At 43.5% G+C, this 26,659-nt stretch overlaps 1 protein-coding gene across 3 annotated transcripts in view; it reads right to left on the bottom strand.

Annotated features, from left to right (window-relative positions):
* Positions 1–26,446, bottom strand: part of PDXDC1 (pyridoxal dependent decarboxylase domain containing 1) — a 55,733-nt gene extending 29,287 nt beyond the window's left edge. The window contains exons 1-6 of one of the 3 annotated variants that reach the window (XM_075566122.1): positions 26,348–26,426; positions 5,962–6,043; positions 3,427–3,500; positions 2,269–2,337; positions 1,368–1,448; positions 338–487 (exon numbers count right to left, since the gene is read on the bottom strand). In XM_075566122.1, the coding sequence (XP_075422237.1) occupies positions 338–487; positions 1,368–1,448; positions 2,269–2,337; positions 3,427–3,500 (374 nt within the window). In that variant the 5' untranslated portion in view covers positions 5,962–6,043; positions 26,348–26,426. Of the gene's footprint in view, positions 1–337; positions 488–1,367; positions 1,449–2,268; positions 2,338–3,426; positions 3,501–5,961; positions 6,044–26,347 lie in introns of all 3 variants that reach the window. The other 2 variants (XM_075566120.1, XM_075566121.1) reach the window with 2 other exon arrangements.
* Positions 26,447–26,659: the final 213 nt, after the last annotated feature.

Below are 26,659 nucleotides of genomic sequence, written 5' to 3'. Positions count from 1 at the left end.
TCCTGCACTGGCATGTGCTAGAGGGAGTGCAGGGCTGACAAAGGGGTGTGCCAGAGCTTGTGACAGGACATGAAGGGGCAGTGCCTTAGCAAATGGCTGTTAAAATAGAATACAAGAAAATTTGTCTTTCAAAGTTATTTTTTTAAAAACAGAAAATGCTAAAAGTATTTTTTTCTTACTACAGAACTGATTTATTAAAAAAAAAACACACATGCAGGATATTGACTGAACTGCAGCTTTAATGAATAGCCCTGAGTGTGCCAGGAGATATCTCTGCGTGTATGTGTATATAGATAGATCTAGATATACAAGCACACATATACTTTCAATAGATTACCTGAAGAGTCTGCAAAGCCATAGTGTTGTGTCCGAGAGAATTCTGGTTGTCAGCTTCCTCAGTCTGTCTCTGCCCAGTACCGAAATATAAGCTGCTAAACTATGCCCCAGCAATGCCATGTGACCCTGCTCGCCGACGTTCTGGGTTCTACTAATCACATGAAATACAGAAAATTCGCTTCAGATTAACAGCTTTCAAGAAACATTAAAAGCGAGCGAGAGAGGCAGTGAACATCTTAGACAAACTAGCAAATCTTCGACTGACCCACCTGTGCTGAAGCTGGGATATCCTGATAACTTTACCTGTTTGGGGGGGGGGGGCTTGAGGACTGAAATTGAGAACCTCTGCTTTAAAGCAATTCACAAGGTTGTGGCCAATTAATGGACTTGAAACCAAATTCTTTTTTTGGACGGTAAATATAAAAAGCTCTTTTTTTTCCCCCTTATATAAAATGTGTATAAATGAGATTGTTTAAACTGACAAGAAGAGCTTTGTATTGTTTCACCGAGTTGGTAAAACAGCCTCTTACCAACATAAATTTGAATTCTTTTAGGCACAATGACGCCTCATTCATCTTAACCAAGGGTAATTTAAAGCAGCAATTTTCTTCGCTAGAGGAAACAAGATCTTTCTTTTGCTCTTGTATTTTTTTCAAATTGACGAACGCTATGCTCTCTCCTAATCCTCGTTTTCGATGGCTGTGCCATTTCTAATACCAGAGATACTGTGCCCTGGCAAACCAGGGCAAGAGGGGTGGAGGAACATGGCCACCAGGTATGTCTGTGGAAAATAAAGAAGCCATCCCAAAAAAAGAAATAATATCAAACAACCTGCATGGTCAGGAATTTTTAAAAGAACAAGATGGGTTACACTTTAATATAGGATATTAGTCCCAGGTACATTTGGAAGGGAATAAACAATTGTTGTTGCATGAGGTTGCAGTAGGTTACAAAAAAACTGTACAGTTTATTTGCATGTTTCAACAAAATTGCTTTCAGTACAAAGTACAAGTTAAATTAGCAAACGTTACCGATAAGACTGCAACTCCTCCTCTTCATCCTCATGCATGAGGTTCTGAACCAACTGGAGAATGCTCACCATGTTCTGTCCACTGGAAGGAGGCAGAGACAAGTTGAAATCGGGAGAGCAAATAGGGGGTGACAAATAATAGGACAACCTCTAGAGCAGAGGTGGGCAACCTATTTTTCAATGTGGCCACAGGTGTGGCGAATGAGAAGTGAAAAATCGCCACATCATGTATAAATTGAGAAATTAGGTTGCTCAAATCGAACATTTAAAATAATAACAGTTCAAGGTCGGGTGTAGACTAACTGAAGGCAGAGGGGAGTATTGGATGGCTGTGCTGCGTCAACGACTCATTCAGAAAGCGGAAACCAGCACACGCCGTCAGGAAAAAGCTTATTTTACTGTGAGAGCTGGCAAACTCAAATTCACCACACTTTCATGGCCAATTCGCCACTTGTGGGGATTGGCGACAGGGTTGCCCACCTCAGCTCTAGAATGTGGTGCAGTTGCATACAATTTACTCCAAGCACCTTCATTCACTTAAATGTGCTGTAGAGGTGGGGGAGGGGGGAGGGAAGGTCTTCTGGTACCAGAAAGGTGTCTTGTGGGATAGCACTGCTCAGTAAGTATTATTGTACTACTAATATCACTAAGCAGTTCAAAGCTATAAGACACCTTCTGCGGCTGGAAGACAACTTGCAGCTCATTTACTGGAATGAGCCATAAGGCGTCTTCCGGAGAAGTTGGAAGGTGTCCTAAAGGGAGTAGCTTGGCTTAGTAAATATGGCCCTAAATCTACATGGGGCCTGGGTGTTTCTGCTGCTGCACACATTGGGCCCAGTTATGAGCTGTGCAAAGTTTTTCAGTGACATCTGAACACAATGTTTTGTGTTGGTGTCACCCACCTTCCCTGGAGAGGCCCAGGAATATCTTTCCTTGTGTATTTCTTGCCGTCCTTTTCTTCCTCCACACTCCTAGTTGGATTACAAACAGTAATTAGGTGGGGACGTTTTAACATTTTGCTGCTACAGTTCAAATTAACTCGTCCAAATGACTGAGAAAAGATGCGCACTACAAAATGTGCAATGGTCTCACTGTGGTGCAGCTATTGTACTGGAGATATACTGTACATAGAATTTTTGTTTTGATAAGGGTTTTGTTTTAGGTTCACGATTTTAGTTTCAGTTCCCATTGTTTGGATCATTTTCGTCACATAATTTGTAGGGTACAAACCCAGTGTAAATCAATGCATCATCTCTTTGGGGCCTTGAACAAGTCACTATCTTCCTGAACCAAAAATGAGACTGGAACCTGTACAGGACAGGACCGGGAAAATATGATGTACTGTTCTGCGTATGTTGCAGTGCTACATGTCTAAAATGCTATTATTCTCTTTTTGTTTTACAGTATTTTTGAAGAGCTGAAACAGTTCAGTTATTCCAAGTATATCTTATTAAAATGTTACTTGAAAAGAAAGGTCAGTTTAAATGAACATAGTGCTGTTCTCCAAGTAGTTGAAAAACAATTAATACTAGCTCAAAACATGCTCCAAAAGTACCCACAAAGTAATGTGACCTGCTTTTATTCAAGACCTTGACTGACAGTGGGGTAATCCAGTCCATCCAATTTATTTTTTATTTTTAAACAACCGTCCCATTTTCAGACTTGTGGAAGTAAACATTTGGTGTTGGAGCATTTAACACTTTCCCTGCTGGAGAGGCCTACTACTATGTATTCCTGAGAACCTCTAGCAACAAAGCTGTTAAGCAGAAGAGGTTACTGGGACACACCTTGGTTTGGAACAGTGCCTTGCGCTCTCAAGGCAAGGGACAGGAGTGCAAAGGCCAGGCAGAATAAATGCTGGAGGAAACGAGTATTTCTAGCTTTACATAAAAAAAATTAAAAAAAAAGAAGGGATGAAAGGTGCAATCTATTGTGATCGAACCGAAAGGCGCCAAAGTATACTTTGTAAGAAGCAACAGTTTCTTCCCCCACCGCTACCCTCCCATCTCACCTCCTGCAGGCGCGCACCTGTCTCAATGAGCCCTGCTACGGTACAATACCTTTGATTGTCTTCCAAGATTTTCATGGCCTGGTTTAGGTTCTTTCCCATCTCTGCGAAGGTCGGGTCGTCCATCTATGTAAAGAAAGCAAACAAAAAATAAGTCATTTGCACTAATCTCACCCTGTTTGATGTGGGAGACGGAACAGAAAGTGTTTGTTGGTCTTCCACAGGTACTCAATAGATTTGTAGGTGGTACAATGCATAATATAATTCATAAATGTATATAAGCATCTTTTTTGGGGGGGCCCTAATGCTTATTATACTCATTTTGTTGTTTATCCTGCTTGATCAATAGAAGTACTTCTGCAGCAGTGTGCAAACTCCTTTACTTTTATACTTGGAATTTACGCTCCCTCTCCTTTCTATTGTTTCCCATACTTTTATACTTGGAGTTTACGCTCCCTCTCCTTTCTATTGTTTCCCACACCTGTATCAGTAACCCCGGTGTCTCCTGTCATACAGCCACAGACCAGTATTTTGGGCAATGACATGCACATTAGCACCCAGTCTGTGTAAAACCTTTACCTTCCTAGCCACTTTATGAAGTGGATTTCCTTGCAGGGGTGGCAAACAAAAAAAGTCTTCAAGGGCCACTAATAGGTTAGGTTTTAAGGATTTCTCTACTTCAGCACAGGTGGGTCAGTCATATGACCTGTGCTGAAGTCGGGATATCCTGAAAACCGGACCTGTTGGTGGCCCTTGAGGACTGGAGTTGGCGCCCCTGTCCTAAAGCTTTCACCTGCTGTATTAAAACAGCTTATATGGCCAAGACTGGGACAAGGAAGACGCAGAATAAACCCACTCAAAGACAGCGGTTCTGCTTTCTTGGCCTAATCTGCATTGTGAAGCTGGTAGTGGCATCAAATCAGACACAATTAGATTATGGTGGCTAAAAGTGATGGAATCTTTCAACTGTACAAGTACATCAACACTATTAATAAATACAGTACTCCCCAACTTTATCATCATTGATAAACCGGACGGATACATTTTAAAACTATAAAATACTAGCTATCAAAATGCAAACGAATTCATTAAAGGTGTCATATTGAACTGCGGCTACATCAAAGCTTTAGCATGTAGCAGCAATAAGAGAGTTTATACAGCTAAATAAAAAACAACTACCCAATCTGGGTTGCCACTGAGATCAAAAGTGCAGATGATCTTGATAGGAGTCACTGGGACTATCAGAATTGCCAAAACTCACTAATCCCGTTAGTGTAATGCAGGGGTGTGCAAACTTTTCTGTTTGCACCCGCGTCAGCTCTCCCCTCTGCTCATGGCCCTCTTCCCAAACCGGCTTAGAGCTTCGCGGCGTCATATGACGTTGTGTTGCCGCGTCGGCATGGCAATGCGTTGCCATTTGACCCCGTGGCGTCATTTGATGCCTTGTCATGGTGACGCGTCACCGAAGAAGCAGCTCAGACCAGGCAAGAGAGATTTACATAGGCCTCGTGCCTCCTACGGCATTTAATTTAAATACCTTGGGGAAGAGCGCGGGGCCACTGTAACCGCCGATCCCCCCCCCCCCAGAAAATCGCACGCCCCCCACTTTGCGCACACCTGGTGTAGTGTACGCTACCTTTAAACTCAGGTGACCGAAAGAATAAATTTTGACAAACAAATATTTTTTTAGAACACTATTTTCACTGTCTTGATGCTCAGACAAAATAGTCATCCTATGTGCATGTCAGGGAGAAAACTTTGCAGGCACATTTCTGGAAGATAGGTCATATAAAAACTGAATTACAGACAAGAAAGAATGTGTTTTATCTTTTAATTTTCTCTTACTCCATCTCATGCAAATGCACGTGTGAAGGTTAAGAATGTACATGTATTTCAAGTGTGTGGTCCAGTCCCACACTGCAACATATACTGTAGTTGCACTGAAATAAAGGCACTTATCCGTAAAATACCTTATCCAGTTTTAAAAAGGCTTTTAAATATCATTTATATTTATCATGGTTTCATAATTGGGACCAACGTCTTACCCTGAAAGGCACTACAACAAATATAGCAGAATATACAATATATAGTGCTGGATAAAAAAACCTTTACTGCATTGAGTGGAGCATAATGCAGGAATTTCAAAGTGGAAATGCTCATAGCAGATTACTCAAGCCACTGTTACCAATGATGGGAGTTCTGAAATATGCATGCTACTTTAGTACCCAATGTGTTAACAGGTTACACAGCACTAAATACACAAAATGACGCCAAACGCAGAGGCAGGAAGGCAACATAACATCCTTATTGCAAGATCTCAAATACACAGAGCCTTTTAAATAAAAGTAAATCAACACACCTTGAGCAAGCAGAGGAGATGTGATGTGTTAAACGGGACACCTGTTATATCAGTAAAACACTACTATATTAATAGAACAGTACATCTTATTTTATCTACATGACTGTGGAAATTACAATATTAGTACATGGGAACACAGACACAGGGGTGAAGGCCAAATAAAGAGGCAGGTATTCTATACAATAATGCACACAATAGTCAGAAAAATCCCTGCTCCACAGAACTTACAGTCAAGGACAGGGGTTCTCAGCTCCACTCATCGACTGAGCCACCTACAGTATGCTGAAGCTGGATATCCTTAGAACCCGACCTGTTGGGGGAAGATCTTGAGTTGAGAACCCCTGGTCTAAGGCTGCACTTATACTTACGGCGACGGCGCACAGTACTTGAAGCTCGTTGCGGGTGACCATAGTGGGCGCGACCACAACAGTGCTGCGCAGTGACATGGCGACCAAAATCGGTGAATTTTGTTTTGGTGTGCGACGGCCGCGTGGTCACGGGCCACGCCCTGTTGCCGACACGAGGTCTCCTACACCTCAGTGCAACAATCGCTATAGCGACGTCAGCCTGTCGCCGCTACTATAAGCGTGGCCTAAGAGATATACTCAATTGTGTGCCATAGCCATTATCACTTATCAGCCATCCACATATATATATATATATATAAGGCAACTTTCGGGTTATTGCACGCGATCTGGCGTTAACTGCCATTGAAGTCAATTACAGTTAACGCAGAGTCAGATGCCTTACCCCGCAATGAAGCTTTGTGAATCTAAAGCGTTGTAACGGTGGGTATATAAAAACACTGGCATGCTGATCATTCAGATCAGGAGGTAGTTAAGACGGTGGTGGTTCAAGAAGCTGAAGCCGGGTCAGTGAAGGTTAAAGCACTGCAGGTGTACGTAGGATATGTGATTCCTGCTCTTCTGATTCAAAAGCAGGAAAAAGGGTTTTGAAGCCCATTATACATGTACAATCAGCAGACTGTTGACATGTATCTCCATGAATAGATGTAGGAGTGTTGACATATTAAGTCTGTGCTGCCACACTGTTCACGACGCCAGCTGTCAACATTGGTAGAGCTGTGTGAACAACAGGGGCATAAATAATTATATTGAGAATAAAACACAAAGGCAAGGATTAACGTGTTCACGGTGCTTTTAATCTCGAGACTCTGCCAAAGACTTGGGCTGCCAAACCTATTTTTCTCCACATTTATTTTGAATCGACAGCTCAAAATTCATTAAAATGCAACTCAAGTACAGATGAAATAGGTCGCAAATCTATTTTTTGCAATTCAAATGATATCATTATCTATCAGAGGGGTTCTGAACTCCAGCCCTCAAGCCCCTGCCCCCTAACAGGTCTTTGGGATATCCAACCTTCAGCACGGGTAGCTCAATCAGAGCTGAAGCTGGGATATCCTGAAAACTGGACCTGTTGGGAGGGGTGGGGGAAAGAGAGGGTGGAGGGGACTTGAGGACCGGAGTTGAGAACGCCTCATCCAACATGTGCGGCAAGCAGCATGAGAAAGGAAGGGATCTGGGTGTAACAAGTGTGTGTCAAGCATTTGTGTCACATGAACAGTTCTCATTAAAAATGATAGTTCTGGGAAACCAAGGCCGGCCCCCTACTAATTTTTGTAGCAAATTCACTGCTCCCAAAAGCAGGTACCCCGAAATGCTTTGTGGACTTCCCATGTTCCTGTACTTATCTTTTGCCAAAGAAAGACCCTGTTATGCTCTTCTAGCCACAAATCTTGCCTCTGTTGCCTACTGCAATTTAGTGGTCATATTCAGATCAGCCACAAACAAAATACCAATGGAGTAAAATGTTTCCAAGCACGTCAGACAGATATTGGAGAGGATGTGGGAATAAAGGCACTATCCTCCACATATTGTGGGATTGTCCACGGATAGGACCTTTTTGGTCCAATGTCATATCTAACAAATAATTGATGTAACGTTAAGATACCAAAATACCCTTGCATAACACTCCTCAATAGAGATTGGATACCAGGATACAGATTAAAGTAAATCACTAGCACTCCAATTACTAAATGCTGACAGATGCACAATACCCTTATTTTTTGGAAGAAAACCAGAATCCCTCAGGAATCCACATGGGTCACCAGAGTATGGGATATTCACACCATGGAAAACGTGACCAGTAGAATCAGAGATAACACAGAACAAGTTGAAAATACATAGCACCCATGGCAAGTCTACATATCCTCAAGTCACAGGAAATAATTCCCAAAACCAAGCGTTAATCCTCGCGCAGATTAGGTGAACAATCCACAGACATCCTATGGACATTACGCCACAATATGAAAAGGCTCGGCGGGACTAGGACTGCTGCCACTCCTGGGCTCTGTCTCTCAATGTCTCCTTATATCCAAGACAACATGTAAAAAAAAGCTACCTCCCCACCCTCCCTCGCTATTCATTGACGTTTTTCTATGATTATACCCCCCCAAAAAAATGTCGATTACTTTAAATGTACTGTATATTACATCAATAATGATTAACATGTAATAAGAACTGATGCTGAATAGACAATAAAAATAAAAGGAATGGGGGAAAAAAAATTACAAAAATAAATAAAAAAATCTGAAACACGTTGGTAGACAATGTTTTTTGTTACATACATTGTACTCTTGAACATACCGGTATATAGTAAACGTGTGTACATGCACATATACACACACACACACACAAAATTGTATTTATATAGTGCAAACAATACACGCAGTGCTTTACAAAATGACAATACAAGGTAAATAAACGACAAACAATGGGAATAAGTGCAACAGGTAAAATCACAACATAAAGTAAAAGGAGAGGTACAAGGTGCAAAGATCAAACAATCTTGGGCTGAGCGCAGGAGGCGAGCAGGGATGTAACGAGAGATCAGAGTTGAGATATATGAAGGTGCAGAAGAGTGTACAGCAGGGGGGCGCAAACTTTTTTCCCTGCGCCCCCCTGCCGGCTGTCCCCTCACTCCCGCGCCCCCCCCAACCCCAACTTACCCTCGCTCCGGCGTAATGACGTCACGTTGCCATAGCAACGTGACGTCACATGACCTCGCGGCGTCATTTTGACGCCGCGTTGCCATGGCGACGCCGGGAGGAAGCCGCCGGAGCCACGGGTAAGTATGGTTTACAGAGGCCCTGCAGCTCCCCCGGCACTTAATTTAAGTGCCTTCGGGAAGCGCGCGGGGCCTCTGTAAACCCCGCGCCCCCCATCGGTAGTCTCGCGCCCCCCCTGGGGGTCGCGCCCCACAGTTTGCGCACCGCTGGTGTAGAGCATTAAAAGAATGGAGAACTTTGTAGTTTATACAGATACTAATAGGAAGCCAGCAGATCTGAAGCAATTATACATACACACATATATGTATGTGTGCGTGCATGTACATGTGTGTATATCACCAAAGGGATTTGTATCCACAGAGACAAACGCGTTTTGATGCAATGCTCCATTTTGTTGGAGCACAGTTGCGTTATATGTAAGAAACCATTTCATACATCAGCTGCCGAATATTGGACTTAAACGCCCCTTCAGATCAGGAGGCTTTTTTGGTGCAAGTAAAAGGGGAAAAGAATGACCCACAAAGACGCAGAATGTGATTATAATAGGTTTACCATGTACTGTACCTCTTCTCCAACACCTAGACCAGGGGTGGGGAACCTTTTTTTCTGCCAAGGGCCATTTGGATATTTATAACATCGTTCGCGGGCCATACAGACACAGACAGGCAGGCACACGGCAGGCATGTAAGCACACAGAACCCCGCCCCCCTACCTCTGGTAGTTGCTGCTGCTGCTGGGGGGGGATCGTGTAGGGCGGATGCTGGGGTAAGTGCGGGGGGGAACTGCTGGAGAAGCATGGGGGAAGTGCGGGGAATGCTGCGGGGGGGAGTGCGGGGGATGTACGGTGGCTGCTGGGGATCGTGTAGGGCTGCCGCCGCCTCACACCATCTCCTCCCGATCAGGCGCGCGGCGGCCATTTTTTTTAAAATTAGCGCGACCCCGCTTATAGCAGTTGCCTTAGCAGGGCCAGACCAAATGATTGAGGGCCTTATACGGCCCTCGGGCCTTATACGGCCCTCGGGCCTTATACGGCCCTCATACGGCCCTCGGGCCTGACGTTCCCCACCCCTGACCTAGACACTCCCTGCAGATGGGGAAAAATCATAGCAAAGTACTTTGATACATTGATGAAAGATAAAAATAAATAAAGCGTTGCAGTTTTTCTCCAAAAACATCTCGATACATAGAAATCAAGATACAGTATATAGATGCAAGCAGCTGAAAGATGCCAGGCACTCGGAACATGCACACCAAGCCTTTCATGTGTCAGGACGGCAGACAAGACAAAAAGGTAAAAAAAAATATTATAGTCTATTTTAAAGCAGCAAAAACACCTTGCTCTACATCTTTTTTGTTCTAGGGTTAAAGCACGGGGTCTCTGGAGCTGAACCCCATAAATTTCAGCTCCGGGGACCCCTTGCTTCCAGAGATTCTTACTTCTGTAACAGTGTCGGTATCTCTGCAACCAAGGGACTGGTGTGCCTAACGAAATGGCAGCGTATGTATGTATATCTTTATTTGTATAGCGCCATACAGCAGTAATACACGTGACATAATAGAACACATAATGGGAATAAGTGCTTCAGACATAAAAGTAACATTAGGAAAAGTAGTCTCTGCCCCGAAGAGCTTACAATCGAAGTGGCAAGTAGGAAGAATGTACAGAGACAGTATGGGGGTGTTCTGTTAACTGTCCCTGCAATGGGTCATCATTAGTGCAGATGTATAGTATCAGCCACGGAGCTACCCATATGCTTTGTTAAAGAGGTTTGTTTTAAGGTGGGTTTTATAGGTGGATAGGGAGTGTGCTAGTGGGATATTGAGGGGAAGGGCATTCCAGAGGTGTGGGGCAGTCAGTGAGAAAGGTTTAAGGCAGGATAGGGTTTTAGATACAAATGGGGTAGAGAAAAGACATCCTTAAGCAGAACGCAAGAGTTGGTGCATAGCGAGAAATTAGGGCTGAGATGTAAGGAGGGGCAGAAGAGTAAAGCTTTAAAAGTGAGGAGGATTGAGAGTGAGAGAAATAAAAGATGTTCAAGGAGTTTAGAGGCAAAAGGCTGGAGGGAGACAGGACGATAGTTAGAAAGACAGGTAGGGTTAAGCGTGCTGTTTTTGAGTAATGGTATAATTGTTGCATATTTGAAGGAGGAGGGAAAGGTACCAAAGTAGAGGGAGGAGTTAAAAATGTGTGTGAGCGTAGGGATTAGAGTAGGAGCAAGAGTTTTTAGGAGATGGGAGGGAATGGGGCCAAGAGGGCAGGTGTTAGAGGGAGAAGAGATCGGCACGTCCTCTGTGACAGCAGAAAGAAAGTTGAGTACGACAGGATCAGCACCAAACCCTCCCAAATCAGCACACTGATACAATCACCATCAGTACAGCCACAGCAGCACTACCACCGCACATGGGCCGTGTGGACCACTCCCCACCCAAATGCCACACCCACACCACAAACATCCCGGGCAATGCCGGGGCTCTCAGCTAGTTAGTAAATAAAAGTAGGTTTGTTTAGCCTGGGAGAGGACAGAGTTGATACAGGATCGGATACATTTTTAGTGAAGGAAGTCAGCGAGAGTGTGAGATTTCCTCCAGAGGTGTTCTGAGGAGCGAGAGGAGGAACACAGCATGCGTGTGTGGAAATTTAGCCAGGGTCTGTGGTTAGAAGGGCAAGAACGGGAGAGAGAAAGAGGGGCATGTAGATTAAGAAGGATAGGGCAGAGTTATAGTTCCTGACCAGGTTGTCAGAGTCTGGAGCAAAGCAGAGGGAGGAGCACAAAGTGGAGTCAAAAGCTGGTAGGTTAATAGAGCGAGGGGTAGATGGAGGTGGAGAAGGGGAAAAGTGAGAGAGAGAAATGAGATGGTCAGAGAGAAAAAAAGGGGGGGGGGAATAGAGAAATTAGAGAGGCATCATGCAAGCCAATAGGAAGCCGTGACGTCATCCATTGCGGCTTCCTATTGGCCCACGTGACCTGGACATTTAAACTCCACAGAGATACCGGAGCCCCCTACAGAGGTAAGTATCTCTGGAAGCAGGGGGTCCCCGGAGATGAAATTGATGAGGTTAAGCTCAGGAGACCCCCTGCTTCAATCCTAAAAACAAAAAGGCTGTAGTGCAAGGGGTTTTGCTCCTTCAATCTGCAAATTATTTTCTATATCCAATGCACAAATGGAAAATTACTAATTTAAAGAAAAATACGGCTAGAAACGTATTTGAAATTCAGTGCCCTCGTATCCACCTACATTTATTGAACACACATTCTCCAACTAAATTAACTAAAGCCAATTATTTTGCCTACATGCACAGATGGATAAATGCGAGTGCCAATTTGAGCATGAATTTTATTTGCATCAGCTCACAAAATTACAGATGATGCTTATTGTAATGCAGGACTGTAATTAAGACGGGGGAAAAAAGCACAATATATTTGTGGCAAATTACATGACAAGTTTCAAATCGCAGATGTCACATTTAATGTAGAACCGGCAGCAGAAGAAGAACTGAGAACATCTCTTTAACATAAAAGATACATCATGGGTAAAGTCGAATTCCATTCTCTTTTCCTAAATATACACATATTTTCATGAAGACCCAGTTATTCGTCACTGCATTCATACAGCAGATGTTTTAGTTGAGCTACACAATAATAAAATCATGAGGGTGATTTTTTTTCATGAGATAAAGATAGAGATATTTCAGGCGTAGACAAGCATACACAGCAGCAAAAACATCAGTATGTTTAGAAAGTCTATGTGGCATACAGACAGCCCTGTGAGCATATCAAACAGGTCACGGTCACGTTTTTTGACACTGGTGCAAAACCTATCATTATTAACCTTGCCCTATAATTGTATTGAAATTTCTTGCACTATGAATAAAACCATAGACACAAAACTCCCAATCAGCAATGTCTTGGGCGTTATCAGTATATACAGCAGGTTCAGTAGGTTAGGCTGAGTGGTGGATTACGTTATCTGTTCGTAATGACTTGTTAAAAAAAAAAAAAACTTCTAAAAAGGTATGTCTTTATTTATAGAGCAAAAAAGGAGAAGGTTCCAGGGCACTGCGGATTTCAAAAGAATTTATTGAACAGGCACAACGTTTCAACCACCAAACATGGTCTTTCTCAAGTGAAGATATGATATCTTCACTTGAGAAAGACCACGTTTGGTGGTTGAAACATTTTGCCTGTTCAATAAATTCTTTTGAAATCCGCAGTGCCCTGGAACCTTCTCCTTTTTTGCCTACTTTGGAGCTTGTCATTGTCAGGAACTCCTCTGTTCCAGGAGAACCGGTAACAGCAAGTATCTTTTGTTTAGCTTGTGGTGTGCAGCATTACCATTGTTTTTTTTGTTTTTATTTATAGAGCGCCATTAATGTACACAACGCTTCACAGTTGTAATACACGTGACAATCATATAAATAACAAATCACAGATCATGGGAATAAGCGCTTCAGACATAAAAGTAACATTGTGGAAGAGGAGTCCCTGCTCCGAAGAGCTTACAATCTAATTGGTAGGGAGAACGTACAGAGACAGTAGGAGGGCATTCAGGTAAGTGCGGCTGCAGGGGGCCAAGCTTTATGCATCATGTGTATAGTATTAGCCACGGTGCTACTCATATGCTTCTTTAAGCAAGTGTGTCTTAAGGTGGTTCTTAAAGGTGGTTCGAGATGGTGCTAGTCGGGTATTGAGGAGAAGGGCACATATTTCTTCGAGGAAGATCCAACAAGCCAACTGGAAACCACTGGACATGCCCATCCATGCACCAGCTTCCCTGCATGCAGAGAGATTTAAGGAATGGGACAATACGCTGCTGCTATTGTGCCGCAGGGTTTCGGGATTAGGAATGTTAGAGGTTACGGTTAGGAATCTTAGGTGTTAGCGATTAGGGTTTTTAGAGTCATGGAGTGAAGATTCTAGGTTGCCGTTATCAATATTACCCCGAATGGCGCGGAATACCCCAGACTCCCTCGGTCATCTGCTGTGGCTAAATGGCTGCGACTAACTGTCCTAGAGCCAGAAATTTAGGTACAAGGAAGTAACAGAAGATATGGAGCTTGTCTTAGAATACACAGCACCTGCAGGTCTCAGGAGAAAGACTTTTCATTAGTAATTTCCTATTTTTAACCATTCACATGATCCAAGAAGACATTACAGCTTGAACAAAAAATGCTGGTGATATGCTTTAGGAACTCCAAACTTCCCAATTCACAAAGTCCTCATGGGGTTAACAGTTTAGGCGTTCGAGGTTGGAGGTGTGGTGAACACTCCAGCCAAATTGCTAAATGACAGAAGGAAGGCGCACACTGTAATAAAGTTAATATGCGTGTGGATTGAATTGCACCTGACTACAATTTACCACTCTGATTAGGCAACCAGATGGAAATACAACTCTTTGTGCTCAATCATTGAAGCTTGTTTTCATCAAGTTTAAAAGCTAGAATATTTCATGCTGGGACTCAATGGTAGACGACAGAGTTATTTATGCCCTATAGTATTGGAGGGGTCTCCAACATTAGCACTGCGGAGTTATAGATTGTTGGAAAGTCATGGTGCAAAGTACTTTTATAAAACAAAAGACTATTTCCAGAGCTGCTTTATTATAACAAAAACAGATCTTTAAATACATTCCCATATTTAAACCTAACCACGACAGATTGTACAGAATGTACAAAGCATATGCATATTTCTTGCGGTGGGTGGAAGCATGGAGCCCATACAATGCATGTAGTATTATACATTTTAGAAAAATATCAAAGTTCAAGAAAGAAAGTTTTCCTTCAGCAATTCTGAAACTGCAACACACAAGTTCACTGCCATATAGCATAACACTATTCTACAAAGCATGAGAAATGCAAAAAAGAGGCATCCATTTTTAACAAAGCAAAGGTTACAAGATACATTAGGACTGATAGTAAATATACATGTATGGACTAGACCAGCAGGGGTGCGCAAACTTTTTAAGTCATGCCGCCCCCCCCCCCCACCCACTCCTTATCTCTGCGACGTCATGTCAACGAGACGTTGTGGTTTCATGTTGTCATGGCAACGTGCCATCGCTATCAGAGGATGCAGGAGAAGCCGGAGAGAAGGTAAGAGGTAGTTACAGAGGCCCCGCACTCTGGCAATACATGTAAATGTTGTGGGGAAGAGCCTGGGGCCTCTGTAAGCATGGGGCTAGGTTCAGCGCTGCCCCCCCCCCTAGTGGGGGCCAGTTTGCGCACCCCTGGAATAGACAATATATTAATGCCTTCATTTGCTGAACAAAAAAAACTGTCACCCTTTTTAATTTTTTGCAGGCAGAAGCATTGTTTATTTTTTTGGGGCAACATGAAACTAATTACTCTATTTAAAAAGCTTGTGTAGTACTGTACAACAACATCTGAAAATGGAACTGATGCTTTTTGAAAGCTCAATAATGCATGATAACATCATTAACTTGATTACACAAGACAAAGTTATAAGGAGATAGCAGGTATGATGTACAGTAACTTAAGTATGTAATCTTAAAAGCTTGTATACAATGTATATATAATGTTATATTTAATATATACAACTTATATATTTATGGGACAAGCATAAAAAAAAATCGTTCCACGTATATATGGCTACTGGAATTCTGCAATATAAACACTTCGAGTCTATTTTTACTATAATTATGTAATATCATTTTTTATAATTGCTATGTTATTAGTGGTTATGCAGAGGTAGTATATTATTCAAGAATTAAGTCAGTCTTAAAAAGAGGCAATCCAAGCGTCTTTAAAAAAACCAATATGTTTTGTATTTTATTATATACAGCCTATGATGACCTTTATTGGAAACTAATTACCTACGCTGCCGATCCATTAGTTGTCCCGTGATCGATCAACAAAGATGTTGCTTCCCAGAGTTTACTAAATTGCTGCCTTTTAGTTTCAAATTAATCCTTCAGTCAGTGTAACTCAGCAGCTACAATGTATCCTTACATTACTTGTGGCAACAAATTATCAAACAGGAAAGTGTTACAAAGATGTTGCACTACTGGGGAGGTGTGCTAAAGCCTGCTATAGGCTGCGTTTATAGTGCTGGCTACGGCGACGTTGTGCAGCGCCGTAGCAAGTACATGTCCGTCGCGGGTGCCCATAGTGGGTGCAACGGCGACCGCGAGACGTCGCGAGTGCTGGAAGCCAGAAGATTTTGATATTTCCAGCAACTGAGGGTTGACGTCACGGGCACGTGAGTGGCTCAGCCAATGAGGGCGAACCGCACGAGGCCACGCCTCCACCACGCCCCGCAGTCGCGATCTCTGGTCTCCTGCAACAGAGTGCAGGAATCGCTGTAGGACGGCCGACATCACGAGGTCGCGTCGCCCTTACTATAAACTCTGTTATAGAAATAAAGATGCTCAGTATATTACAATTAATTAAAAATGACATTCAACTCTTAATTTTAAAATTAAAAAAAATAAAATAAAAGTATTATTGAATACAGGTGGTCCTCGATATCCGACTGTTTTCCGCCGAACGGCTTATCCGATGCGGCTGGACACATTTTTACGACGTGGATTAACATGGACCCGCATTCCGACTGTGGTTTGCGGGACGGATACGGCTTGCAATATAGTGCGCACGTTAATGATAATTGCAGGGTGTGACCCGACGTTGCTATACTTGAGACACTAGCTCGCACGGCCGTGAGCGTTGGCGCGGTAAATCTGTGGAAATACAAGAAATTTGTATTTTTGCACTGCTGGCGCGCCACGTGACTCTGCGAGCCTAACGCTCTGATGTCAGAGCCACGCCCCCTAGCGCTACAGAAACAAAAACGCGCGCGTACTACATAAGTCTAAGCAAGGACCAGTGATTTTTTTTTTTTTTTAAAGACACATGTAGGATACTGCTTGGATTGTTCCTGTTTGTGCTGTTAAACCACAATGCACTCTATCATGAGGCTATACTATAAATAAACGCTTGGTCGTTTTTATCATTTAACCTACAATTTCCCAATATGACACCTTCACAACAGAAGTAAGCTTTATTACAGGCGGAACGTGTGTATTCTGAAATGTAGCAGATCAAAATATTGAAGATCGTGTTGTGTCATTAGTGGAAGCTTGTTACAGCAGCAATCACCAGTTTAACTGATGTTAGTATATTGTCCCCTTATAGTGTTAGAGTGTGTGTGTGTGTATTAAAAATCATATATAGATTTGTTAGTTATTAGCTCATGTCTCATTAATCAGAAGCATCTTCGACATGACTCTTAGAAACGTGCCATACCAAAACTACAACGGTCACCAATGGAAGGTGGGCAACTCCAGTCCTCAAGAGCCACCAGCAGGTCTTCGGGATATCCCAGCTTCGGCAAAGGTGGCTCAATCAGTGTCTCAGTCTTTGACGGAGTCACCTGTGCTAAAACAGGGATACCCTGAAAACCTGACCTGTTGGTGGCTCCTGAGGACTGAAGTTGGCCACTCCTGAATTAAAGCTGCAGTTCAGTCTTTTTTTTAATTTTTTTTTAATTTATTTTTTTAATTCAATAGTTTCATGTGGGCAATCTCTAATTACCTAAAGAACTGTATAGCTGCCAGTCAATTCGTTCTCCATGTATTGATCGGCGAAATTTGGCGACATCTTTAGATATGGCATATGTTTTTCTTCTGCTTCTGTCAGTCAGTGGAAGCTCATGAATATTCATGAGCACTCCTGCACTGACATGTGCAAGAGAGAGGGCAGGGCTGACAAAGGGGTGTGCCAGGGCTTGTGACAGGCCATGAAGGGGCAGTGCCATAGCAAATGGCTGTTAAAATAGAAAGAAGAAAATTGCTCTTTCAAAGTTGTTTTTTTAAAAACAGAAAATGCTAAAAGTATTTTTTTCTTACTTCAGAACTGATTTATTAAAAAAACCACACATGCAGGATATTGACTGAACTGCAGCTTTAAAGCATCCACCTCCCTATCCCCCCTCAGAGATCTATACCAGTTTAACGCACATCATGTTAGGATATTGGCCCCCAGACATGCTCTGCTCTTTAAAAAAAAAAAAAAAAAACACGTTTTGATCCCTAGCTTCTGAGGTTACGATGGTAACCTTTAAACTGCTTGGGGAGAATGTCATCTTAACCGCTTTAATATTTCAAATCGGTTACTCTCGACGGAAGCACCACATTTTTAAAATAAAAAAAACTGCTTTGGAAAGGGCAAGGAGGGAAGGGTCTTAAAAGTAAAACGGCGATCAGCGCAGACCACTGCTTTAAGAAACAGATCTTTGTTTCACACATCTCATTATACATGGGTTGGTTAACAAAACGGTGCAGGAATTGTCTCAAGCTGCATTTTAAAAGTTGATGCCTTTATGGTCCTTACAATATCCATGTTCCATCTCAATGAGGAATCATTTTTGTCAGTCTGACATCTACTAGCCATTCCCATAATGTTTTGGTGTAAAAATTCCAGGTTTATTGTCTTTTCAGACTTTAAGAGTAATCTTTGTCACCAACAGTTAGATATGAGATGGTGAGGGACAGACAGCTTCTACAGGGTGTTGTACATCTCTAAATGAAGCTACCAATGGATCCACATAGAATATATAAGTCATGAATGGCAAAACTCAAGACTTAATCACCTTTCTGGACAGACACAAATGACATCAGTCAGAAATATTTAATTTCTTACAACTCAGACATTTCGCCTTCCACCTTTTTCCTTCAGGAGAATTTCCCAGCTGTTCCCAATTAGAAAATATGTGCAGATTGAGAAGCTACAGAAGATGCCCAAGATCAGCTATATACAGATAACTAGTCCCAATGAAATCAAACCCAAGCACATAGATACATGACAAATTGGGAAAAAGATTTGCAGATGAAAATTTCAGGTGACGACTGGGCTGACATATGGGATAATGCTTCCAAGACATCCATATGCACGGTAATAACGGAATATATACAAGTAAATTATCTTAGCCTTGCCAATAGAGGGAAGCAGCCCTCATCATCGCAGGCTTAGACTTACGGCGGCAAGATGCTCCATAGTCAACTCATGGAATAAACTAGTTGCCCCTCCACCACGGCAAGTCATTACCAAAATAAAACGGAATTCCGATAATGGTAACACATTCCGCATTCCTAAAAACGCACCACAAAGAAATTCTATAGAACATGGGACCCCCTGGATGCACAGGAACCTGTAGATGGGAAATAGACAAAAGGTCTCGGGTCAACAATGAAAGAATTGATGTACTGTGTGTAACTACGACTCACAAATAATTGTACAACTATATTTATCTGTATGAAATTCAAAATAGGTGATGTAACTGCTACTCCATCCCACTGCTCTCATTTTCTGTATTCCTACCCCTTTCCCAAACATTGTTCCAATAAACTTTAAGTGGGTAAAACAAAAAAAAACTGCAGCTCTAGTTGGATGGAAAAGAAGTAGCTGAGAGAGCACAAAGGATCTAGTGGTAATAATGTTTCCACTAAATGTAGGGGGTGAAACCAATTCAACCCCAGCTCCTTGTATAATTGGGGAACTCTTTTTAGGGATCTGTGCACCATGCACCAAACGTTAGATTGTAGGCTCTGTGAGGAAAGGACTAGTGCCTACAAAAGATGTGCAGAAGCACCCCTCCCACCCCTCTCCCCCCACCCGAAAAGTAACACAAAAAAAATCCAAGTTCTCTTTAGTATTGCATTGAATGAAAAAGGCTTAGAATGTAAATGTAACGAGGGAATGCAACACCTGGCCAGACAGATAGCAGATCTGCACATGTGGTTGGGTTGCCTTAAAGTTAGCTCATTTTTAAAAAAGATCTTTATTGAGATTAAAAATATTACAGAGGTTCCTGGAAGAGACAAACCACCCCATCCAAAAGGTCCATAAAAAGAAGGGTCAGTGAAGTGATGTTAATGGAGAAGCTGACGGCAATGCTCAGACAAAAGCTCACAGCGTTCGACAAGATATGGGAGCCCTGGTCACTCATCACGAGAGGAGGGCCCCAGTAGATACCACTTAAGGGAGCAAACTAGATCCCTCCGATTCTCAGCGCCAGTCCTGTACGACCGAAGGTCCCAGAAACGAGGCCTCCAGGATGTGAACTCCCCCCACCCCCTCCCCCCCCCCCCCCTTGCCCCTCTGTCCTCACTCTCCGAGGACCTCCTTTTCCAGGACAATCAAGGTTGCCCTTTCCGTAACCCGAAAAAGTTAAAATGTTGATGTGTTAGGCTGTGTAATGAACCTGTATTTCACCTGTTGTACCAATGCCTAATAAAATTATTTGGGGAAAAAAAATAAAATATTATAGAGGTGGATGTCCCCTTCGAGACCGAAAATGCGCTGCTTGGACTCTGGTTAAAAATCGATGCTGGTATCCCTAAACATATGAAAACAGACATTTCATCTGTGCCGCCAAAAATATATTGGCCAGAATGTGGGAGAGGCCCTACATTCCATCCATGGAAGAATGGTGGGAAAGAGTGGAATTTATTAGAATAATGGAGAAGCTGACATAGGTCCCTCCTACACCGAATAAGGTAAAGCTTAAAGTTATATGGATAAGTATTGCCGGTACCTCTGTAAAAGTGTATTGAACCCTTTTGAAAGTTGACCTCACTGTTTTTGTTTACTTTTATATTGAATCTCCCTATTGTTATGTTTAGATAACTGCAATATACAATCGATAGGTGATTTTACGGTCTGACTTAAATGTTGTGTCTACAATGTTTGATGTGTTTTGGAATATTGTGTCATAAAAATTGAATGCAAGCTGTCCACGTCTGCACTATATATTACAGCCGGGACAAGTGCTTGGTGTCTGCGAGGGGCTCGGCGGCCGGCGCTGCAAGTTGGCCCCGACCTCTGGCCAGGCCCGGCTGTCAGTCGTGGCCGGACCCTGGCTCTCCATCAGCTGTAAGCCTCTTCCTCACCCTGTGTCCCACACCGAGCTTCCAACGCTGGCGGCGCGACGGGCCTCTCGGAGTCAGCACGCCGGAAGTAAACTGGGCTTCAGCTTCCGGTGCACACTGACTTTGAAAGCTCAGCGTGGGACAGAGTAAGGAAGAGGCCTGCAGCTGATGGAGAGCCCAGGCCCGACCGCCGCCGGCAGAGGTCAGGGCCAACTTGCAGCCCCGGCGGCTGGGCCCCCCGCAGCCACCGGGCCCTGCCTGACCATCCCCAAGGTAAGTCTATTTTTTTTAAATATGTATTGTGGGTCTTTTTATATGTATTGGGGGGGAGAGGTCTTTTTATATGTTTTGGTGGGATGGGTGTCTTTAATATGTATTTGTGGGTGGGGTTTTTTGGTATGTATTTTGTGGGGGGGATTGAGTGAGAGTGGGATAATTGACGGAAGGTGGGGGCGAGTGAGAGGGGGGTGAGGGAGGGAGGGAGTAAGAGAGATGCAGGGGAGATAAATACATGCGAGGCGGGAGGGGGGTGCGAGGAAGAGGGAGCGGCGAGACGGAGGGGAGAGAAATACATGGGAAGAGGGGGGGAAATAAAGGGGGCTTGTGAGGTATGAAATGGGGGGGGGGGGGAGTTTGACTTGCGTAACTCTAGCCCTGAGCCCCAGGAAATCTGTCTGCGGCCCTGATTACAGTCATGAAAGTAATAAATGCATGGGCTGTCTGGTCTGAAAACCAGGCCACAACTAGCTCATGAAGTAAAAATGGATGCTGATAGAACGATCCTTGAATGTTCTGCAAGCACTATTAAAATACATACATAGTTCTATTGTCCATGACCTCGACATTCCACCTGTTTTATTATAAGCAGTATCCAATTGCTTTTTTTCCTGCGAGGCAGTTAAGGCGAACTTTACTGGTCTCTTAAGACGATTGAAAAACAAATATAAAACTGATGGAGCACAAGCAATTTCTGGTTAGGAGCGAACAGTAAATCACCTCATGTTGAAGTACACCTGACCTATGATTCGTGTAAAAAAATAAAAACAAACAAAAAAAAAACTCAATAAGCGCTATTCAATTATTGAAATGGAAGTTTAAAAATGCAGAACGCTGGATCCTGTTTAGGTAATGGATTCACAGGATGAAAATAGCACCAGTCCACATGAAGTGGACGGGTCAATAACAGCTCCATCAAGAAGTGTGACGTCATGGGCATTTTAGGCAAGGCTTTCACACGACTCAGAAATCGGTCACTAGCTGTTTATTTCGAGTAAGTGGAAAGAGGTTTTAAAAGCAGCAATCCCACCCTTTTGCCCTTCTGGAGAAACTTACCGGTAAAGGTGCCGTAGTTTGCATTACTTCCTTGTATTTAAATCCCCCACGTGGCATGAGCCCAAAGGAACCCGCAAAGGATGACGTTGCGGCTTCCTGTTGACTCACATGACGCAGAGGATTTAATTCGCCATTTTGTTTCCCCTGGAGGGGAGACAGTATGCCAGTAACTTCATCGGTTAGTATCTCGGGATCGCTTATAATAGTGGAGTTCAGCCCCAGGGATCTCCTGGGTTCCATCATTTATATATCGTCAATATTTCTTTTTAAAATCTCATCTGAACCAGGGGGTACCCTACAGCAGAACGGCCATGCTCTTTTCACTGGGAATCCCTCAAAATCAGAAGATTGCTATAGTGTAGAAATGTGGACGATCAGAGAAATCACAATGAATCACAATGAATAAGGAAAAACACTACATTTATGCACTGGCCCATCCAGGGAGCTATTAGCAGTGTTCTAGTGGCGGTTGTGCTCGAGATATCCTGGTTCAGGTGAGAAAAGCTAAATGGCTTTAAGTTTGTTCCCAGAAGTGATGATTACTGGTTTGATGTCAAATCCCTGTCATTCTTGCTACTACAATGCAATGGATCCAAATAATTGATCTCAGGGTCATGGACAACTGTAGGGTGTATTTCCTTATAACTCAGATTGTGTTTTGAAGAGTTATAAAAAGAATCCCTACTGTACAAAACCAGTCCATTGACTCTAACTGGAGATAAATGTACTATTATCTCATTCCCAGTTAATTAGGTGACATTCTATCAACAATGACCTAACTTCCAAAACTTAAAAAAAAAAACTCCCCAAAAATGAACGGAAAAAATAATAAAGAATAAATAAATAAATAAATCTGCATTTCTTGGTCCAGCAGCCCCCAAATTAGTTCTCCCTTTAAACTAATAACCAATAGGAAGCTTCCAGAGAGTCTCTGTTTGGTAATAATGTCAAATGCAGGCTAGGTCATTGCTGATTGTTCAGACTTTGCTCTTGATATGTTATTTCAAATATGCCTACAAGTGATTAGAACAATGGTCCGTCCAATGCTGTTTTAAAACAACATTTTACTGCTTCAGTGGGCCTTATTCAATAAGCTGTGAAGATGTCATCCATGTGCTGGAGGAGATATTAGCTACTATAGGGAAAATGCTGCACACCACATAAAAATAATATAAGGATACAACTACCGGTGCTCCTGGTTCAGGATTCATCTTAATGGAGCTAAAGACTTCTCCAGCACTGGAAAACCGCTTTGCAGCATATTGAATACGGTGTTTGAGAGACTACTACATAGGTGTCCTTAGGTCCATAACAACTTCAAACTTTCTGACTGCTAATCTATTAAATCTTTGTTGTTGGGATTATAACTACCCAATTTAAAAAAATAAAAAATAATACCGATTTGTTGCCTGGGTCTGGTGAGTTTGTATCCGATACCAATTATACACCATGTTAACCCTTCCATGAAGGACATCTTTTATGTTTAGGTTTATATTATCTCCAAGTGTCTCCTAACTTCCCCCTGCAGAGTAGAAGGAATGAGAACTCACAGATATCGAGAACTGGGGTGACCAACTCCAGTACTCAAGGGCCACCAACAGAGCTGGTATTAGGGATATCCCTGCCTCAACACAGGTGGCTCAGACTGGAGTTGCCCATCCCTGCTCTAAAACAAACTTGCCATGGGTCCTTGGTGCCACTGGGGAAGTCAGGTTTATGTCAAATGCATAAACAAAAGGATGGGGGCGCAGAAAAAAGGGAAAGAATCACTAAGTGTCCAAACAAAATGCATAAGCAGTTTATAATAGCATATAAAATAAGTACAAAAACTTACAATAAAATGGGATCTTATTGATCCAATAACACCAGGCAGGTGAAACCACAACGGGAGCTCTGTAGTCCAGACACCCCCCCCCCCCCTCCGGATCGCAGATAGTATGTGCCGAGGGAAAGCTCCAGACCGGCAACCACTTGTAGTTCTCCTTGCTCTTGTGAAGGCAGCACTGCCCTGACGAAGTGTCCCACGTGACACGAAACGCGTAGGTGAGCCTATTGCATGCTGGGTACGAACGTGACGACGCTGTAGACCCAGTACTCTTTCAGTTATGTTAAAGAGCTACATCACTTTCCAGGAGCTTCTAACTAGAAGAAAAACTACATAAAACGCCTAAAAATGACAGGATTTACCCACAAAAAGGCTTGCACAAGAAAATAAAACACACAAAAATGTATCATGAAAAACCTCAGGACCTAAACATTCAAAGCCACTTTGATAGGGAAAAGCAAATCATTATGAATAAAAACATTTAGAAGTCAACACGTTAGACAAGATCAATACCAAAATATGATGTAACTGTGTCTACACCCTGGGAGTCCACTCAACACGCTAGAAAAGCGTGAATCTCTAGACATCGAAGGTTTTAATCTCATCCCAATAAACTGGTGCTCTTCAATCAATGTCCCTTCCCCCACCCCAAAAAAACCCTGAAACCAATGAAATCAAGAAATATCATACATAAGTTTGGGCCTATTGTCTCATAAATAAATCCCTTCCATTTGTATTACAAACACCACCATAAACAAACACACAAGTCCATCTAATAGCAGATGATGTCATGATGATGTTTACGATGAAATAAGAAAGTAGGTGGAACAAAGTTATGGTCGCCGATAATCATATAGCTGTAGAATTCCTAAGGAGCCATTGTAGCTTTCTAAATAATTAAAAATGACCATGCGTTCTTGCAAACGGTGGCTAGGACCCATGCACTGGCTAAAACTCACTTCATTTATAGATTATTAAAACTCGATCAGTCTGCAGATGCATCAGCAGTCTGAAAATAATCAAAACTCTTCAACCTGGAAAAAGTCTTCTGACCACCTCCTCCTATACACCCCCACAATGAAGCAGAAAGACATCCAGCCAACTCCCAAGAAGTTAAGACATAAAAAAAACAACACCCCTTAGGCTCAGCAGATCTACAACATATACATACACACTATATGGAACTATGTAAAGCCCTAATCTGGATACATACGCCCATAACATATTATTGTCAACTGTCTTTAAATATAATGTATAATCTCTGTTCGTTTCATGTAACCATGTATTGTCATCACAATTCTATGCCCGGCACACACTTGAATGAGAGTTACCGCTCCTAACTGTATTACTTCCTGCAAAACATGTTACAAATAAAAAAATAAAATGAGATATGTATGAATGTTTTTATTTATTTTTTTATAAAAATGTGTTATCAGGAAGTAAGGCCTTGCCCCCGCTGCCTACTACAGCGTCCGCTGTGGCGGACGCTGCACGGACGAGAGCCCTCCCCTCAATGGCGCCGGGCCCGCTGCGAGGGGGGCCGCAGCGCTCGGGCGAGAGCTGCTCCTGCTCTCAAAGAATTGAGAGCAGGACTCGCGTCAAGCGATTAGGCATGCCCCCCGGCGGTTCAGCCAATGAGGGCGAACCTGCCGGGTGACGTCGTGGCCACGCCCCCGCCACGCCCCCCCCGGTCTCTCCTCCTGCAGTGAGCTGCAGACCGGAGAATCGGCTGAACGCGCCGCCAATATCACGGGCACGCATTACAGCGGCGTGACTGGGGCCTTAGCCTTATACATTGCGAGTTACCTCTCATTTTCAAGTATGTCCTGGGCATAAAGTTATGAGACTGTGACACACACACACACGGTCACCCTCCACGCCCAGTGTCAGCGTTACACACCTCCAGTGTCACATTGTCACCCAGTCATATACGCCCAGTGTCAGTGCCACACTGGTCACACATACACGTCTGATGAACTTATTCCCATGATCTGTTATTTGTCATTTATATGATTGTCAAGTGTAGTACTACTGCGCTATGTATATTAATGGCACTATATAAATAAAGACATACATACCTCCAGTGCCACATTGTCACACACACAAACCTCCAGTGTCACACACACACCCAGTGTCACACAAACACACACACCCAGTGTCACAGTCACACTGTCACACATATACCCAGTGTCACACAGTCACACATATACCCAGTGTCACACAGTCACACATACACCCAGTGTGAATCCCCCCCCCCTCCGGCCAGTGTCACACATACACCCAGTGTCACACAGTCACACATACACCCAGTGTGAATCCCCCCCCCCCCCCCTCCGGCCAGTGTCACACATACACCCAGTGTCACACAGTCACAGTGCCACACAGTGTGACCCACCTCCGGCCAGTCTCTCTCTCTCACACACACACAGTCACCCCTCCCCCCTGTCACACAGCAGTAGGTGCCGGCCCGGAATCCCACCGACCTCTGGAAAGGCTCCCTGCATGTTCCGGGTGACAGCTGCCTGGCAGGGGCCGGGGGGTGAGGCTGGCTCGGGATTCTTCCTGCCCGCACTTCCGCCTCCGCCTCCTCCTCCTCCTCCTCCTCCTCCCCGGAGTCTCCCCTCCTCCTCCTATGGGTCTCCACGCTGGCAGCGCTGACGTTACCAGGCAAGAGGCCGGGCGCGAGCACACGAGTTGCGCGCGAGCTGCAGTGGCGCGCGCAAAGGCGCGCACGTCACGGTGCCCAGTGCGAAAGGATTGTGGGCAAAAGTATTTGAGCCCTGCCGGCTACCGTA

The sequence above is a fragment of the Ascaphus truei genome, chromosome 11 (assembly GCF_040206685.1).
Source record: "Ascaphus truei isolate aAscTru1 chromosome 11, aAscTru1.hap1, whole genome shotgun sequence".
Classification (NCBI taxonomy): domain Eukaryota; kingdom Metazoa; phylum Chordata; class Amphibia; order Anura; family Ascaphidae; genus Ascaphus; species Ascaphus truei.
The sequence above is the reverse complement of the archived record's forward strand: the minus strand, read 5'-3'. Positions and strand labels throughout refer to the sequence as shown.